A 19,847-nucleotide genomic window follows, 5' to 3' on the forward strand; every position below is an offset into this window, starting at 1 on the left:
GTGGATCTATCATGTGAAGCAAAACCTGTTTCTTTTCATGCTGCAAGATTAAAAGAGTCCCAGACAACTTACAGGATCAGTTTTCATTAGTCTCAGGAGATTTCTTGCTTGGGCTGGTAAGTGCCTGTAAAGAAGGACAACTAGTGAGTGAAAGAAACACCTGTATGGAGAGATTACCACTAACACTCTTCAGACACCTTAAATCACGTTGTCATATGTCAGAAGGGTTGAGTGAGGAGACAGTACAACACTCATGTTGCTGTAATCAAATTACACGATCACATCTTTGTGAAAAATCAGCATAAAATTGAACTTGAATACTGATTTACTCAAGTTCAGTAATTAATCTGGAACTGTAAGTTTAGCTTCTCTTACAGTGCTTAGCATCTAAACCAGCTGAAAAGCCACACGCAGCAACGTGTTTGTAAGCAGACTGCCTGTTTAGAACTAGGCTATCAGTCTATTCCTAGTAGACTAAACCAACAAGGGAATCCCAAATCCCAACATTTAACTGACCTCTTGAGCAACATTTGTGCATAAACCACAGGTCATCCCCCTGCAAAGCTGAAGTATTTCAGAGTTCACTGCGCACACCTCCCTCATTTCTGTAGCCTGCACCCAGAGTCAATACTTAATTTTCCACCATGTGAAACAGTTCTGTGCACACTACCTTTCAAGGGTAATTAAAAACTCAAGAAACTTTCAAGATTACTCAGACAAATTAAGATGACAGACTTGCTGTTTTCCAATAGCTAGGTGTCCTGGTTTCAGCTGGGACAGAGTTAAGTTTCTTCTTAGTAGCTGGTGCCATGCTGGGTTTTGGATTTTGTATGAGAATAATGTCGATAACACACTGATGTTTCAGTTGTTGCTAAGTAATGCTTACTCTAAATCAAAGACTTCTCAGTTTCCCACGCTCTGCCAGTGAGCAGGTGCACAAGGAGCTGGGAGGGAGCAGAGCCCAGACAGCTGACCCGAACTGTACAAAGTTTCACAACACTAGGTGAGCACTCTCACTGTTTTGTGTACACACACACACACACGTATATGTAAACTGCCATAACTTTGGAGTTACCTAGGCTGAACACTTCAACCTTATTTGACTACCCTGACACGTTGGTCCTCAAATATGCATAGAAAAGAGAATATGGCTGGAAAGCTTTAGCCTTCCAGGCAGCTCTGTGGTATGGATGAGCTTCATCTCCCTCTAGGCTCTTGTTAGAAACACTTTACTGTCTATCATTTCTGGAAGCATATCAGCTGACATTAATAGGCATGACACTTGTTTTGCATGGCAAGCAGAGCTTAGCTTTCCTTTGCAACACTGTGTTTACTGTAGGAACAAGAGAGATCTCTCACCACCCTCCTCCACCTGAATACTGATCTAACACTAACATAAGTGTATTTACTGGGGAACGAGCCCTGTCATACATCTACTTGTGATACAGACACTCTATGCATGTAATCATTCTGTTGACCATTGCCCTTGTACAATATCATCACTTATTTATATCCCAAAGCTATCACAAGCCACAAGTGGTCGCAATTTCCTTCTGTTCTTACTGTGGAACCCCCTAAGCTAAGATATAAACTTCAATATTGATCCAGAGGAAAACACCACTTAATGAGCTGACAGTCTGTATTGGGTCTGGCTGAGCCCCACAGCAGCCCCCCCAGAGCTGTGCTGTGTACTGGTGGGCAGAAAGGTGGTGATCGCCCACCGGTGGTTTGGCTGCTGCAGAGCAGCTCCCGCACAGCATCAAGGCTGCCTCTCCCACCCTCCCTTCCGCACCACCGGGCTGGCGGTGGGCAAGGTCTTGGGAGGGGACATAGCCAGGGCAGCTGTCCCGAAGTGACCAAAGGGGTATTCCATACCATATGATGTCTGCTCAGCAATAAAAACTAGGAGAATGGGGGGGGGGGGGGGGGGGGGGGGGGGGAAGAGCATTAATTATTTATGAAAAAAAGAGGGGGAGGGGAGCATTAATTATTTATGACATTTGTCTTCCAGAGCAACTGCTATGCGTTCTGAAGCCCTGCTTCCCAGGAAGCGGCTGAACATCACCTGCTGATGGGAAGTAAAGAATAACATCTTTTGTATTCCTTTGCTTCCGCATGTGCAGCCTTTGTTCTTGCTTCATTAAATTGCCTTTATCTTGACACACAAGGTTTTTTTATGTTATTCCCCCTCCATTCTGCTGAGGAGAGGAATGATAGAGCAGCTTGGTGGGCACCTGATGTACAGCCAAGGTCAACCCACCACACAGTCCGCAACATCTTCAATTTCTTATGCAGTCACTGAAGTGCTGATGCATCCTGAGCCAACACAGCCAGTAAGATCTAACATCTTGAATGAAGTGGTGCCAGCAATCACCCATCCTTGAGCTGCAGTTTCCACCAAATTTATGTCTTGATCAATGGAAAGTTTGTTAATGGGAAATACAGACATTCACAGTTCCTGTCACCTGTTCTCTCCTCTCAGTCTCAATTTCTTAGCCTTCTTTTTTTCATGGGAAATCAGAGATCTCAGCCAGGCTCTGCTTCAGCAATATGCTTCAGATTTATCCTTAACTCCAGCATGTACGTAAGCACTTTGGCAATGAATGCAGGTAGGCTTAAGAACATTTTGCTGAATGAGACCTGCATTTGCTGCATTGCCATCAAGTTCACTAAAGCTTTTCAAAGCAGCCACTGATTTCATTTTAAGAAACCTTTACACCTGGTTTCTAAAAGCTGGTAAGGGTGCAGAACTACTTGATTTCAGAAAGGTCCCAGCATCTCTGGAAAGGAGTTTCCAGAGCAGCACCCAAAAGTGAGGCAGGACCGGTAACAATTCTGAAATACCACCATTAGCTGGTGGACTCTTTTTGCCCTCTGAATTGTAGGAAAATCGATATTTTTGGCTGCTGAAGAATAAATGCTGGATTGCACCATCATCCCAGGGCAAAATACCTAAAGCAGAAGAAACATTTCCTTACCTTTCAATACATTTCAATATTCATTCATCTTCTCAGATGCATCAAGAGCCACGACATGACAGAACAGAATCCCCAAAAAAGCACCTCAAAGTTCAGGGGTATTAGTGTAGTAGTTCACAGGACTTTGCTTTTGCACACCTTTCTACAGAGAGTTACAAGACAGAGAAACAACAGAAGACTACCTAGGAGAATTATTGTCTGCATCTCCTTGCTGAATATTTGCAAAACATCGATAGCTCCACTTCATCACATTTATCCAGTCCAGTCGCTTGCATAGGAAGAGAGAAGACTAATTGATATAGATGAAATAGACAATTTTTCATTAGACTAACACAGAATCATTTAGGTTGGAAAAGACCTTTGAGATCATCAAGTCCAACTGTTAACGCAGCACTGCCAAGCCCACCACTGAGCACCGCATCTAGGCATTTTTCTAAACACTACCAGGGATGGTGATTCTACCATCTCCCTGGACAGCCTGTTCCAATGCTTCACCATCCTTTCAGTGAAGAAATTTTTCCTAATATCCCATCTAAACCTCCCCTGGTGCAACTTGAGGCTGTTTCCTCTTGTCCTGTCCCTTGTTATCTGGGAGAAGAGACAAACCTGCACCTGCCTACAACCTCTTTTGAGGGAGCTGTAGAGAGCAATAAGGACCCCCTGAGTGTCCTCCTCTCCAGGCTAAACAGCCCCAGTTCCCTCAGCTGCCTCTCAGAAGACTTGCTCTCTAGACCCTTCCCCAGCCCCACTGCCCACCTCTGGACACGCTCCAGCACCTCAACATCCCTCTTGCAGTGACACAAACCGAACCCAGGGTTCGAGGTGGGGCCTCACCAGGGCTGAGTACAGGGGGACGGTCACTGCCCTGGTCCTGCTGATCATACTGTTTCAGATACAACATCCACCAACTCATTTCATACAACTAACAAATAACTAATAGTAATGCCTTGGTTGCTACTGATACAAGCTGCTTTAAGTCATATTGGTGACTTAAGGGGTTGTGTAACCTGTTTCAAGTCCTTCCACCACTCCAAAATGCCTGCTTAGAATTTAACTAATACAAAATACAAGACAGTCGTCCATCTCATTTTTTCCTATAACAAGCAAAAGCTGAAGCTAATCTGGATGTATGCTACATATAGAAATATGTTAATAAATTCTCGTTAATGGCTGAATCAGAGCCATAATACTTGCATGTTTCATTAACATACACAGATACATTCAGTCATCACTAGGAAACAAAATGCCTTCTGTCAGGTATGGGGGGCTGTAGGATGTATCAGGACACCTAGCAGACTATTTCTGTCAGGAAATCCAAGCATTTCTGACTCATACTAGCAATCTCAGTAAGTTACTCAAGGCCTACAGGAAAGCAATAAATATACCTGCTAAATACTAACAATCTTGGCTTAGATAAAGCAAACTCAAATACCTCATTTGGCTTCTGAGCTTCATTTTGAAGACCTCTTTGGGAAGTAAGAGGAATTTTTCTTTAAACAAACAAAGGTCTGGGTAATATCAACTAACAATGTCAAATCCAGGCATGGTCTGCCAGAACCTGTGCCCAAACTATGACTAAATTCCAGCAGCCATCTGTTTTGTTAATTAAACAGCAGTGACTCTTTCAGTAAGCCGCCAGGGATTTCTAGAATAAGCAGTATAGCAAAGCTCAACTCATGCAGCCTCCCAGGTGTGACTAAAAGCAAAGAGCCAAATACAGATAACTGCAAGACAGTACAATCCCTATTCTATTGGCAGAACTGGATACAACTGCACCAGGCCTGCAATGCACCAAAACCCACATATGACCAGCAGCAATTCTCCTTTCTTCAGATTTCAGACTGTGGCTGTTATGGTTTTTCTTTCCTCTCTGTTGTCCACTCTTGCTTGCTTATCCAGAAGCCTCAGGCCAGAATTATGGAAGATTTCATCTTGTTTTTCTCCTAGTATCTCTTTACTAATTCACTACATGCTTGTTTTCTGAAAACATCCATGATCTCAGAGATTTATTGATAGATAAATAGATAAATGAATAGATGTTGAAGAGGAAGAGTAGAAACCACCATCACCAAACAGTTTCTGCTGGTTTCTTGTGTATGGATTTCATAACCAGGACTGTTGGCTTCATTTGAAAGTTCAGCTACGAAACAAGCCCATGCATTTAACGGGTTTTGAGCCAAATTTCAATTCTAACTAGACTGGTTTTACTTGTTCTTCAGAGCAAGTTGTGACAGCACATGAGGCAGTTGAAAGGCAATTAGATGAAGCATCCATCACCTGCAAATGTAAAACAAAAAGCTACATACTCAGCCTGTGCTCCTGGAACTGCCTGGTTAAGGAATGCATTTGGATCACTCTCACTCCCAGTGCCGGTTGAATAGCCAACGATCGCAGCATTGAACTCTCGAAAGATGTCTGAAAAAGAAAAATGGCAATGAAGGGAAAATTACTACATCTGTTCCGTGCCTACAGGCACTAGCACACACCAGCATCACCACAGTTTTGCTCCCTGACAGCACAGCTGCTGCAGCCTGCAGTCAACTAGAGGCACCCACCAAGCAGTGGCGAGAGGGATCACCAGCTGGCAGTGACTCAGACAGCAGCATGCTTGCTGTGTCCTGTGCTGTTACTGGTGGATAAGATGGGCAGAATTGAGGACTACTGTGTGCAGTTCTCTCTCACATTGTAGTGGTTAAAGGCTAAAATAAAATCCTCAGCCATATGACGGTGACTGTGAAGCGAGCCTGAAGGGGGCTTCAGCGCAGCAGGAGCTTGTTTTCAGCTAGAGGATCTGGGTCTTCTTCATGGCTGTGCAAAAGCTCATACTACTGACAAATCTGAAGAAGAAAGCCTCAGATGCATGGTTCTGATGAAATCCCACCACGTTGTCCACTACTGCCATAGTAGTTTCCAAAAGGAAGTTGACAAGAGTAATTTGTAGCTGAGAGTGAAAATAGTCACATTGTAAACTATAAAAGCTACCTTAATCTCAAAGACTGAATTTAACCACATTTTAACGAAAGCTTTGTCAAATGTAATAGCATCCAGTGCATCAATTAATTGCTTATTCTAATTATGTTCTTGTTACATTCTGCTTATAGTAATGGGCAACACACAGAAGGACAGTTTACTGGCCCTTTTCAAATGGAAGCTTATTATTACAGCTGGTCCAAACTGGAACTTTACATTAGAATGAAATACGAGAAGTTGCATGTTTCAGTGAAAAGAAAGTTAAAATTATTCCCTTCAGGTTATATGTACGAACAGTCAGGTTTTTTTACCAAAGAGGTCTAATCTATGCAAACATCTGTTTTTGGAAAAAGCTGTGGTGGAATATTCATTAAAAGCAAATATTAATTGCATCACAAGCATGGACATAGCAAGCTTATTTAGAAAATCAAGTAACACTCACCAAGCAGTTGAGAAGGGAGAGGAAAAAGAAAGTCAGAGAATTTCTAGCTGCTTCACAGCTTCACTGATAAAACCAACTTTTTATTCATTAGTCCTAGGGTATTGTTTCTTTGAAAGATAGTTCTTGTTAATTACTCTAAAACAGCTTTGAGATACTTCAGAGCTCTCTGTAAACATATCAGAAATCAGCCCATTTCCTCTTTTTGATCTTGTCAATTAGGTCTAACAAAGCATTTACTTACTAGGTAGAGTTGTCCTGTTCTCTAATGACTCATCTCCTCCAATACTAAAATGAGAAAGAGAAATCCCAGTCATTCATCTCTTAACTGGACACAGACAATAAGTGAAATGAAAACCTACCACACATGAAAAAATGCAAAGGGTGATTAATTTGGTAACTATCACCTATGTGGAAAGGACAGCAGTGGAAGTGCTGTTGGGGAGAATGGATGAGGTTTCAGTGGTAAAGATGCTTGTCAGAAGGATTTAATGATCTTGAAGCTGTACAGAGGTATAATCAATCACTATGAAATAGCAGAAAAATGTCCGAGACAGCTACATACAGAAATGATTGAGCCCTACGGTACTGCAGACTAGAAGGTCAGCTTTGAGGCCAGTTCCAGCCCCATGAAGCCACTCTAAGGCAGCACCAAACAGCCAGCCCCTGGGTGATGAGAGCTGCAGTAGCAGCTCTCCATTTGCTTCTCCTGCTTCCTGCACAGGGGCGTGTTCTCTCCAGCTTTTCAATCGGTGGGACAAACTCCAGCTTATGGAGAGGTGTTAGGAGAGCACAGACCTGCTTCAGTCAATGTCAACTGAGCTACATCGTCACACTAAAAAAATCTAGTCTTTTACAACTGTGTGCTGCTGCATCTGGTAAAAGTTCTTCAGTTAAACAAACTCTTTTCCATGGTGCCACAAAAAGTTCAGAAATAGCAAACTTTGAGAAGAAACCCCAAAAGCAACCAGTTCTGACTTGTTTGTTCCAGTGATTTTTCTCCAGTTTTGTAAATTTCCAACTTGCCATCCCACCATACAAATACAGACTGCCACAAGCAGCTAAAGATGATAGCATGAGAGAAGTCAAAAGGCTAACTTAAAACCCATTGCTGAAAACATGTTCTGTGCAGACTCCCATACAACAAATCCTGGATCTTGATACATCTTCACTAGATGCTAGCCTGAGAAGAAACTTTTTTTTCAACTGCCTGACAGCTGAAAGACTCAAAACATGTGAAAGAGAATAATATTCTTTACAGGAGAGAATACAAATCTCCTCATCATCTTGGATGAAGACTTACCTCCAAGACAGTCCCCGGTATTCAGTGTGCATATCCAGGAGATTATCTGAGGCAATTCCTGTACCAGCCTGAACATTAATTTTTGTTAACGAAATGAAATTAAAGCACAATTAATAACGCAATAGTCATTTATATAGTCATTTTATTTACTTTTGAATGCATCTCTTCAAAAGCTTTAGAAGGCATCTGGCCTTCCCCCAACCTTCCTTCTGAAGGATTTATCAATACCTTTCATAATTATTTACAAGTGTCATATTGTACATGACGCACAAAATATATGATGCAGCTGTGGAACAACGGCTTTATTCTCATGGGCCTAGATAAGCTGAATGATTCATTTTTCATTGCATTACTCAAGGATGATGAAAACGTCTCAAACACAATAAACTTACGGGCTAATGATAAGAAACACTATATGAACTCAACAGGGAAAACAAACATATCTCAGAAAGAAGCACCATAATAACTTTACACTGATTTGAAAAGTACTGTGCTAAATGGAGACTTACAGTAGTACTACAGCAAGGAGGAAAGCACTTTCTACACTTACACTGAAGTAGCAAGCTAGCAACTACATCCCTCCTAAAACATCACCAGAACTCAGAAGCAGAGTGCCTGCCAGCTGTGATACTATAGTTTCACGGGTGTTTCATATGGCAACCACAGCTATATACGGAATGTCTTTCATTTGTCATTATTGCAGGTTTGCATTCAAATGCTTCTATTTATTTCAGTAGCCTCCTGTGTGTAGGAGTTTATGCAATGTGCCTGCCAGAGAGTTGTAAAGGCTTTATGGTTTGTACACACAATGTCTTTGTTGTTAAGGCTCAGATTCAGAGAAGCCTAGGTCCCAATTACATCTTTCTGCCCAGAGTTCCCTTTGAGATGGCTGTAGAGTTTCAGTCTTTGACCAGTATGAAAACATTAGGCAGAAAGACATAACTGGAATATAGGATGTCTGGATCTTGAGACATATTCCTTCTAGGCTACCAAAGATGATAATCATCAGCAAGAATGACATCTTGATAAAGAAATTAGCTATGAGTTAAAACAGGCACAATAAAAAGACATTCTGAAATGGATAAAGTCAGAGGGCACTCAGCCCCATACATCCGTATCTCATTACTGCTAAAATGAATAAAATGCTATTATCCAACATCCTTTAGTCACACTCCTTCCTGAAAGAACTGAGGCAAAAGAGCAGGTTCACTAGTCCATTCCTATTCAGAAAAACTCTGAAAAAACACAGTAACCTAAGGGTTGTGCTATGTCCCATTAGTTTCAACAGCATCTGATCTCTTCTGTCTCAAATTTGGCAAACTATTTAAGCACCTCTTAAAGGATTTGCCTGCCCAAGTTCAGAAATATGTGAATATGTGTGTGGGGGAAAGAGAATACTGGGGAACAGACACCTTTTTTCTTGTTCTAGCTGCCAGATCTATTATCATCCATGAATGAATGGATCTTTGCTTCTAGGTACAACAGCTATTTCCCATCCACTGGAGAAGGCATATGTTTGTAGTTTTACCAAGAGAACAGTAAAACCACTATCTTCTTACCGTCAAAGAATCCCCAAGGGCCGCAATAATTTTCACATCAGCTGGCTTTAGGAAATGCACTGCAAAAGAAAGGGATGCAGCTGAACCCGGACAGGAAATAGCTATTCTTTTTCACCACTGTATATGTGAAACATGCCATTGCGCATTCTGATGCTCAGACATGTTTTTGCAATACCCAGGTAATAAAACAGGAGCTCTCTCCAGCTCATCTCATGTGGTTGTAAGCAGCAGCATATGCATATTGTTCAGCATTGGGTAACATTGCTACTGAAAAGGCAGAAGAGCAAGGAGCAAATAACAATAAGCTGTAAACAATATCCAGCACCAAGATGAAGGTAAACCAATGCAGTATTAGACAAGGCAGGAACAGCATGTTATAGCTGTAAGGCAGAGAGGACTAAGAAGGCAATATAAAGTTTTTGGAAAAATTGAATACTGCTATGTCCTAGGCTAACATGCATGAAGCTGTATTTCCAGTTTCCTTCCCCAAGATTTAGGTACTATCACTTATAGACTATGCCAGCACACAAATTTGGATTTTATAATGAGATATTTTGAAGTTCTCCACTGGCAGTGAATGAAGCAGAGCTACTCGGTCAGAATGTTACCTTGTGTGACAGTATGGCATTGTATCTATTAAGCAGCTGCTGAAAAGTATGACATGTTTTCTGAGCAGTATTTTTCACAGTCCAGCAATCATTTCAGCAAAAATAAAGACTAATCTTGAAGGACAGTTGAAGGTAATTCAGCCTTTTAACATAAAACAGGCAAGACTACCTGAAGTTGCAGGAGGAGAGGATGGAGACCTGTCCTCGCATAGCAGCTGGCTTCCATAATTCTAAAGAAAAGAAGAAAGCTGAACAGCATTTGTATAGCAAATACAGTAACTAGGATTTTCCTAGCAGAGACCAGGTGGGTTAACCATAGACTGTTTAGCATGTAGTCAACCAGACACGTCTTGGCTGCTCAATTTAATAATCATATTCAGTATTACTCAGATTAGAGTAGCATTTTGTACTGATAACTGTGCTATCTGAGCATGTGTTCTTACAGGTGTTTCGGGAAGCATTTTGCCTAACTCAGGAAGTGCTTTCCTGGTCCATGCCATGCACTTAGCCTCCCAAACCCCTTTGTCCAAAGACTGATTTCACCTGTGGTGGAGGGCATGACTCATCTGGTTACCATACAGGAACAGATGCAGCAGAGTAACCGTGGAATGGTGAGGTTGACACTTACTGGAGTTTGGTTAGGGTATGTGTAATTGCTGTTCTTGTATGTCCTCAGGAATGGCTCAGCCTACAAAACAAGGCAGTCTGAGTCAATGCAAAGCATTAGAAAGATACATGGAGATTTCCATTCCCCAGCCTTCAGTTCTGAGATGTCTGTAGATGATTAGCAGCCTGATGCAAATGAATCCCAGGGATTAAAAAAAAAAAAAAAAAAAAAAAAAGAAGAAATGGCATTTTAAAAATCCATACAACAACAGTATAAGCCTGGGGCAATATTTTTATGCAGCCAGAACTTACATAATATGCTCAGAACCCTGCTGTGTGTGATTAACAACAACCTTGTGGTCCCACTGCAAGGTAGTCCCATTGACCTCTGCAGAGCTGTGTGACTGGTGCCATTGTTGCCTTGTTTCCCCACTGAAGCTCTGTCATTCAGTATGGATACTTGATGACCTTGACTAGGTAGGCCAAACACCCTTCCCTTGTGTTTCAGCCAACTGAGACACATGACTGTGAGGAAGCTTACTCCTAGGATAAGCTTGCCCTCCATCTCATAGTGCTACCAGTGGCAGTGACACAAACCATGCAGGGAAGAGTCAGACCTCCCTCACAGATACAGCACTCCAGGCAGCTGGTAAAGGCTCACACAGACTCCCAGCCAACCCCTAGCACCTCCACATAAACACAGACACCCTTGTAACTTACCTCACTTGGACATTTGAGAACAATCTCATCTTCTATCTGCTGACTATCCGTCTTCTTCCCTAAGGGTTCCAGCTGTGGGAAAAAAGGGGGGTGCACAGAAGAAAAGTGAATGAGTATCAGAGGGCAACGGGTAATACCTCTGCAACCTTTGCAACCACCTTTGCAGCACAGCAAGACAACTGCAGTGCACTGCACCTGTGCAGGTGGCTGCCTCCGTGCACTGCTTCTTTGTGTGCTGAAGAAACTAATTCCTATACACCATGAATGTGGCCTGATGATCAACATGTCAGGTGGACATCATCTCCCTGGGAGAAGTGTCAACACCCCTATCCTTAACATACCCTGAAATTTACTTGTTTGATGTGACTGGTTTAACAGTTCGGGTGACCTTTCTTCACATGATCACTCCTCTCCTTTGTAAGCACAATTAAGGGTTCAGAAAGATAGGACTAGCTACCTAGTAGCTCCTTGGGTTTGTTTTGGGGTTTTTTTTTGCTGCCAAGAGCAGGACGGAGTGGACAAGGAGTGAGTAACACAACCTTTAAAAATCTTACCATGTTGTTCCACAAAGCACGTGCAGCCTGCGAATGAGACTTCTGGCTGAAATGGAAACAGTCTGGGGCAAAATATGAACTGTCCGGCCACCCCTCCTAAAGAACAAGATGGGTGCTGTCAAAGAGGCAGTACATACACAACAGGCTGTGTGTTACCCCAACTGACTTCAAACCAAAGTAGCTGCAAAGGCCACTGATGCCAATAGAATTAAACTGAGCCAGAGAACACTAGTAACTTAGAACTAAGAAGTCTTTTAAAGCTTTTTAATATAGGATTTCCAAGTAATAAGGAATACAGACCACTATGACTCTGGGTGCAGAATACCTGGGCACAGGTATGGATTGCATTCTTTATTTCCCCTGAGATTCACACATTATAGTCTTTTGAAGCACATGGGCCTTCATACTAAAAGTCGTTTGCCAAAGTACTGGAAGGAACTTTGAGATATATGGGGAATGAAGGGCAAGTGCTCCCTGGTAAAGACTTTGAACTAAATATTTAGCACATGGTTGTCTGATTACAGTGGAGTGGACTCAGTGCCTGAAATCATGTCTTCAAAGTCTGTGTTCCTGTTGCCCATTACCCCCAAGTTATTCCATAAACATTGTCTGCAATTTCGGATGTAAACTCAACTAAATATAACAATTATTAGGGCAGAAAACTGCTGATCACATTTGCAGCCAAGAAAATTTTGAGAAGTCAGTGGAATTGCACCAGGATTTAATGTAGGGGTCAGGTTTTTGGTTGTTTTTACCTGTGTTTTTGGCATCTTCACATTCATCAGAAACGGCTGCAAAACCACTGTGAAATCATCTTTAGTGTCATACCTTCCGCTCTCCACTAACTGGCGGGTTCTCTCCTAGAGTCAAAGAAAAGTTGCCACCATTCCTTCTTTTACACTCAGCTCATCGAGTCCCTCCATCCATTTACATCTCTCCCAAGGGTTCCCCCTCCTTAGTGCAGAAACCCAGATGTGGCTGTGGTTTCCAGTTTGTGCTGGGCAACCTATGTAGCCATCTCTGAGACAGGCATCGCAGGCTTCTTTGCAGAGGGGCAGCCTGGGGATGGCTGCCTGACTGACACAGACAGGCAACCTGCTCAGTAATTAGATCTTCTGTCAAGATGATCTTCCAGAACCACTGAAGCATTTTTGGTTTGGCTGGCATCCCATGTCGAAAGTTTGTTCCTGAGTTATCACATTCTTCGACTTAATCTGATGTCTAATGAGATAAGTGGTTAAAAAAAAAATCCCAAACTGCTGGCTTTCTGACATTCTACTTTCTATGGCTCTTTAACAATTTTTCTTCTCATCTGTTTTGCTGTTTAGTGAGAGTTGTAAAGATCTTGAGTGTACTCCCATCTCCCCCTCATGTTTTTGTATTTTTTTTAAAAATCACAACTACAAATATGTCATTAAAACAAGTGGAAACTGTCCTTCCTCCCCTCAAAATATTAGCCCCTCTGTGGTCCCTTGATCAACAGGAGGATGACATTAAACCTGTAACAAACGCCACGTGTCTTACCTGGTACCTTCTGTTAAAGTAGACCAACTTCTTGAGCTCATTAGAATTGTCCTTGGGGTTTACAACACAAGGGCACAGGAACCTGTGGGACAAGAGCATGGTGCTGAAATCTACTTCTGTTTTGTCCCCCATTCCTGAGCTGACAAACTACAGGATTAAAAGCTCCTCTGAGAGGGATTTCTCCGAAAGGCAACTCGATGGGAGTGTTAGCTCTCACCTCTGAGTTTCTACACAGAAAGAATCCCTGATTCTTGAGCAGAAACCCATTTATTAGGGATAAATTAATGAACATAATGTGAGGAAAAGGTTCCGTGCAGGCAAGAGCTGACTGGGTGCCCATGGCAAGGTTTGGGCAGCAGGAGTGACCTCTGTGAGGAGTCAGGCCTGCCTGTGCTGGACACAGCCAGTTCCAGCCGGCTTCAACAACCCAGCCACCCAGCAGGCTGAGCCTGTCGGCCAAGGCGGCGGTGCCCCTGTCAAAACCCGTGTAAGAAAGGACAGAAAACACCAGAGAGGGAGAGGAGGAGAGAACAGCAGCAGGAATGAGGAGGCTGCGCTCCGTGGCAGAGCAGGCGCTCCCCTGAAGAGACTGCAGCCCAGGGGTGAGCCCACCCCAGAGCAGGCACACCCCAGCAGGAGCATGGGGCAGGAGTGAGAAGGAAGGAGCGGCAGAGAGACATGGTGACGTCCAGCCCCCCACCCCCTGCTCAGCCGTGCCTCACTGGAGGGACTGAGGGTACCCTGCAGCCGTACAAGGGGGCAGGGAGAGGTGTCTGGAGCGAAGCTGAGCCTGGGCATGAGCGAGGACAGGTGCTTTAACTGTTTAGCTTTCTTGGGTTTTGCCCAATACTTGAATCGGTAATTAAATATTTATGCTAGTGGGCAATAAATTCAGTTAAGTTTCCCAAATGATGTTAGAATCTCCATCCTTAGAGAGCTTTTCCAACCTGAGGCATTTTGAGTTTCTGTGAACTCCTGTTGGTCATGTTGGTCACCTTTATCCCTTCCTGACATTTTGATCCTTCTAGCATGTGTTTTTTTCCTTCTGATGCTCCATCTTCCCGGGCATGCCTCATTATTACTTGACAGTTCCAAATGAAAAAAAAGGCTTTTAAAAAATGCTGTCATATGATGACAGTAAAGTATCCCTGAGAGAGCTCTTAGAGAAATACCTCCTATAGAGTTGTAGCTGATAGGTTCAGAGTATACAAAGATCCCTACTACCTCCACACTTGGCTTAATGGAGCGCAACTAACAAACCGGTATCTTATTTCTACAGTACATCTATATGAAAAGCAATACAAACCTAGACTGTGTTTTCAGAAGTGTTTCAGTAACATAAACAAGGCAAAATTAGTGGAGGCAGGAGACAAACTCTTTTAGGTTATTTACTACTCTTGGAGGAAAAAAAAAAAAGACAAGCTTTTAAGATTAAAAGCCTCCTTCAGGTCTTTCTTCAGTTCAGTAGCATGGCATTTAATACCCCCCACAGGGTCTGCTTGGTAACTTGGCTTGCTGCCAGACAGGCAAATTTTAAATTCAGCATGGCACCTGAAATGATGGGAAAGGTTACAAGGTACCTTGATATAAGCTAATCTTAAAGGCTTCACTAACTATTCTTGTCTGACGATTAAAGTCTTGGGGATACATGTGTGCTCTAGCTAGTAACCTTTGTTAAAGAGAAAAACTACAACTGGTTATCATAAGCATGAATTTAAAAATGAACATTTGAATTTAAACACTAATTGTCCACTGACAGTTACCAGAGACCCTTTAATTCAGACCAAGAGGGTCATGTCTATGTTCCTCCTGTAAAAACCACCTTCAGGGGTGCCTGCATTCACAGGACAAGGTTATTCTGCAGGCCTGTCCAGGAAAGCAGAGATTTGCTTTTCTGAAACTAAGCAAGTCCCGTCAGAAGCAAGTCTAGGGGGACATGCTGGACCCTACTTGAGTCACCAGAAGCTCACTGAGGCACAGACCTGCCACCGCAGTGGCAGACTCATGCTGACCTGGGAGGACTGTTGAGCCATGAGGCAACAGGTAGTGCAATTAATCATCCCAGACATCTACTTGAGATACTAATTAATAACAAAACTAGTAATCAGCAACGAGATTACAGACATCAAAAACTACAGAAGCAAGAGGGAGAGTTTTAAGACTGCAGAAAGGTAAATCTGTAAATAAAACTTGTTTTAAGTGATCAATTAAAACACTCTGTGACTTAGTATTTTCTCTGTCTTTGTCCAGAGTGCACAGCTGAGCTCTTTCTGCTCTGGCTTGAACTCTCTTGCAGCATAAGTGATGAGTCATTAAAATGGCAACTCCACAAAAAGGGGTAACAGCAAGGCTGAGATAGGGAGAGTGACAGATAGACAAGTATTTCTAAATGCTGTGTTGAAATCAACATGTAGGTACATGTGCATACACAGAGGAAGGTGTTTGTTGGTCTGAAATACTAGAAAATTTCCCTTTGAGAAAAATGAGCTTCCCAAGAAGACCTTGCAGCCTTCTGTGAGCAACAGTGAGAGCTGTAACATAAATCATCTTCAAACCTCATAAGAAACTTTGGGCAGGTATTGTTTTCTGATGCATGCAGCTCCCGGAGGCTTGCTATGGGAAGCACTGTCACCAGATTCACAAATGCTCGTGGAACCTGCCAAGAGAATAAGCAAACCCATAGCCAATGCCCAGAGCACAGAGTGCTATCTTTGCCCCTACACAGCCACAGCAGACCTCAGGCAGCAGCCTGCTGATTCAGGTAGCTTGCATTATTCATAATAGAGGTGTTCAAAGTACTTTCTCAATAATTAATCCCCCCCGCATACAATACTAGATTACAGCTCCTGCCTGCACTGCCTAGTTCTATTTTAAATGCTGATGGCTGGTCACTTGAAAATGATGACTTCAAAAAGGTCCAAACAAGTTGTTACAGGTCTCAGCATGGCTTAGACACCTGATAGCTCTTTGAGTACTTTTACAATCCTCATCTTCATCTGGAATATCAGAATCTCTCTCTTAATGACCACAAAGAAATATACTTGCTTGCAGTATAATGAATGAGCAAAGCATTTTCTAGCCATTGAATACCACGTTTGTTCAAATTTGTTGTGATACTTTACACATTTGTCCACAGCACATCAGTTAAAACAGAGCACATCATTTTTCCTTTGGTAAAATACTTCTCCAGACCTTTCTGTCTTTCACAAAGATTTTCCTGCAAGCAAGCATCTTTGCATACAGCAGTGCTCCGCAGATAAAAGCAAGAAAGTAAATTCTCAATCAATGATCAGTGACTGCTTTACAAACAGAACATGATCCCCACTCCCACATACTAGAAAAGTTTGTTTTACCTCTCTGTGAAGCATGTCCAAAGCTATTTGTAGATGGTAGGTGTAGTTTTCAGGAGAATAGCGTATCTGTCGAAGCAAGAGGGTTGAATTTTATTATCAGTTTACTCAAGCAGGCACAACAGTGACTAGTGAGAGTGTTCCACATCAGCATTTATGTTTCTAACTCTTGGGTCAAGAGTGGCAGAGTCTTAGGCAAAACTGTCCTGTCTCTGCTTTTCTTGTTTCCCATCACAGCTGTCTCACTTGCAAAAAAAAAAAAAAAAAATTAGCAGACACTGGATACCAGTGAGGGAACAAAATTCAGAGGACATTATAGAATAAAATTGTAGAATCATAGGTTAGAAAAAAGCTTTTAGATCACCAAGTCCAACCATTAACCAAAGTTCATCACTAAACCATGTCCCTGAGCACCGCATCTATGTGGTTTTTAAACACCTCCAGGGATGGTGATTGCACCACCTCCCCGGGCAGCCTGTTCCAATGCATTATCAGACATCACAACACCCTCCATCGCCACGCTTGCTTGGCTGGTCTTAAAAGCATGGCTAACAACTTACCAACAGGGACCATCTTTGTGAGAGATCAGTTTTTGTAAAAGTAAGTTTGTTTCTGCTGTATCAAATATTAGCAACATGCCTCCCACATGCTCCTTAGCTGCCACAAATAATAACTGGCAAAGCTGAGGCGTTTATCTGGGAATGAAATCACTTTATATACTTGCCTCTCAGTGGTGAAATTTCCCTGTTCCATTTGAGCAGTTTAAATCCTCTAATTTAATTGTCTCAAGTATCCAGCTTTTATTTCTTCACTTGTGGAACTATTCAACAGTCAAACAGACTTTCCTATGAGAAATGCCTGTCTTATTTTCAGCCTTAATTTTCTTTGATTTAATTTCAAGCAGAAGTTCATTGAGAACCCCACTGGCCTACTCTACAAAACTAGACAGCTCATTTCGCTTATTCATTTCCTAAATCACAGCTCATGAAAAGCAAGATGGTGGGCACTATTTGTAGCTGTGCAATGTAAAGGAAGTATCATTGTGATCTTTGGATGCAGGCATGCTATCTCTTTGCCACCCACACTCATGTGTGAGTGCCGTTTTGTGACTAGGTCTGGCGCAGAAGGTAGGGATGGTTAATTTACTCCTTCCTTGTTTTATAACCATCTTACTGTTCTGCTTTACTGTTTTTCCTGATCTGAAATTGATTGCACAGAATGAAAAGTATGTGCTGTGCTGCTTATAAGTAGGTAAGACTCATCACTAACTGAGGAGTCGCCACAGCCTTTCACCTCCTGTATACTTGCACATTCCAAAGGCTACATACAGTATGCATATGTATATTATATGCATATACAATATATGCTATATTACGTATGATTGCATCAGTATGAGCTGTGGGTAGAATCATTCCCATAGCACTGAAACTAGTAAGAGAGCACCAAATTAGACTTAGGAGTGAGATTGTGCACAAGGCAAAGAGGAGCAAAAACCCTTGACCTTTTATCTACAGGTGGTAAACTGGCTAGATAATGGAAAGTTATCTTAGTTAACAGCGTATCAACATAGCCACAACTATCTAATTTACAGGTGTTCTAAAGATATCACTTCATTTATCATAACATCGGGTTGAACAACCTGAAGGTCTCAGTGGTTACATTCCAGAACTGCACAAATAAGACCTACGTTATTTTGGTCTCACCCACTGAGTTCTTCCCTCTCACCCACTGCAGTGCTTAGAGACTCTAAGCCCAGGCTGGCCCAGTTCATGCTGCAGGCAGCAGGGGACTTACTGGATCATTGCAGAATTTGCATAGGTCATTTCCACCTATGAAGAGTGTTATGAGCTTCCAGTCAGTCTGCAAATTTATTCTCTGCACACAGAAGGAGATAGAATGAAACTTATTTTTAAAAAAAAAAAAAAAAAAAGGGAGAGGGGCAGGCAACATAACACAAATTTCTCAGGGTACCAGGCTACAATTCTCTAAGCATCCACAACAAAAATGAATTTGTAATCATGATTGAAGATGTAGAAAGTACTATGATCTAAATAAGGTTTACAAACTATGATCTAAATAAGGTTTACAATATCAGTAGCACTGTGCAAAATTACTTGCTTCAGAAAACTATTGCTCAAAATCCATTTGTATGGTTTTCTTAGTAATATCTTGTGTATACACTGAGTGAAGACTCCTGCAGCTCTAGGAATGTATCTTCATTGCAAAAATGATGGTCGATGTTTTACTGTGTCATAAATAATGCAGATATCCTGCTGGAAAACCCTGGAGAGCAACATACTTCAGTCTTGTTGTGAGACAAATGGCAAAGAATAGAGGGGCAATATTAACTCTATCTAACAGTACTGGTAAAAATCATAGTACCTTTCCTCTGGAAAGATTTTGCAAAGGCACAGCTAATGCAAGGTGATTGTGCTACAGTAAACACACACCTCCTTAGTTATGAGGAAAAGATTCAGATACACTTAGTACCACGTAATGGATGTTGTACTCAATATCTTAACTCTTCAATTTTGGTGCAAAACACCACTAAGAAAAGCAGCAATAGCACATCACCCTCAAGTGGTTTAAAAATATCTATCTTCAAAGGCAGAAGGCAACATATCCCAGCTTGTAAACATGCGATTCAATAATTTGGCCTCAAAACATACTTATCCAAATTAAAGGAGGGGAAAATTTTCCTCCTGCACTAAAAAAATGTTTAAAAATAAAAAAAAAAGGCACTCTCAAATCAAAGATGTATGACTTCTAATATGAACATACTTTCTAGTCAGAAAGAAGTTTAATTAGGTAAAAAAGTTTATTAGTTAAATAAAAGGTATTTGTATTCATTTCTGTTGTGTGATGTTTCCAAGCCGATAAATACAACAGACTAGCACTTGAATAGTTTCAACGAAAACCATCCAACCACTTCATTGTCAGTTGCTATCCCTTTTAATCTCATCTCAGATACAGACATCAGAGTGAAATCTTGTTTACGAGAAAGGAACCAAAAAAGAAGGTACTGCAAATATTTTTGTCAATATGTACTCACCAGAGTATTTATACTAGACATGCACACACAGTTATCTTGAAGTCTTTTTGGCTGCTTTCCAAATGCACAATTGGAAAGCCAAAATAATATCGTGTAACTTAGGTCACTGATTGCATAGCACATTTGTCAAATTACAAACAGCAAACATTCAAAGTACCAGCTGAGGTGCAAAATATGCAAGCAA

The 19,847-nt window shown here is 41.8% G+C and overlaps 1 protein-coding gene across 1 annotated transcript in view; it reads right to left on the bottom strand.

Annotated features, from left to right (window-relative positions):
* The window catches only part of PLB1 (phospholipase B1), an 80,404-nt gene that overhangs the window by 30,926 nt on the left and 29,631 nt on the right, over window positions 1-19,847 (bottom strand). Inside the window, exons 23-36 of the mRNA XM_056357560.1 lie at window positions 18,406-18,486; window positions 16,615-16,680; window positions 15,817-15,917; window positions 13,262-13,343; window positions 12,493-12,597; window positions 11,738-11,833; window positions 11,184-11,255; window positions 10,486-10,545; window positions 10,027-10,087; window positions 9,250-9,308; window positions 7,691-7,758; window positions 6,632-6,675; window positions 5,285-5,393; window positions 73-124 (exon numbers count right to left, since the gene is read on the bottom strand). Coding sequence (XP_056213535.1) covers window positions 73-124; window positions 5,285-5,393; window positions 6,632-6,675; window positions 7,691-7,758; window positions 9,250-9,308; window positions 10,027-10,087; window positions 10,486-10,545; window positions 11,184-11,255; window positions 11,738-11,833; window positions 12,493-12,597; window positions 13,262-13,343; window positions 15,817-15,917; window positions 16,615-16,680; window positions 18,406-18,486 — 1,056 coding nt within the window. The remainder of the gene's footprint in view (window positions 1-72; window positions 125-5,284; window positions 5,394-6,631; window positions 6,676-7,690; window positions 7,759-9,249; window positions 9,309-10,026; window positions 10,088-10,485; window positions 10,546-11,183; window positions 11,256-11,737; window positions 11,834-12,492; window positions 12,598-13,261; window positions 13,344-15,816; window positions 15,918-16,614; window positions 16,681-18,405; window positions 18,487-19,847) is intronic.

The sequence above is a fragment of the Falco biarmicus genome, chromosome 12 (assembly GCF_023638135.1).
Source record: "Falco biarmicus isolate bFalBia1 chromosome 12, bFalBia1.pri, whole genome shotgun sequence".
In the NCBI taxonomy this organism is placed as follows: domain Eukaryota; kingdom Metazoa; phylum Chordata; class Aves; order Falconiformes; family Falconidae; genus Falco; species Falco biarmicus.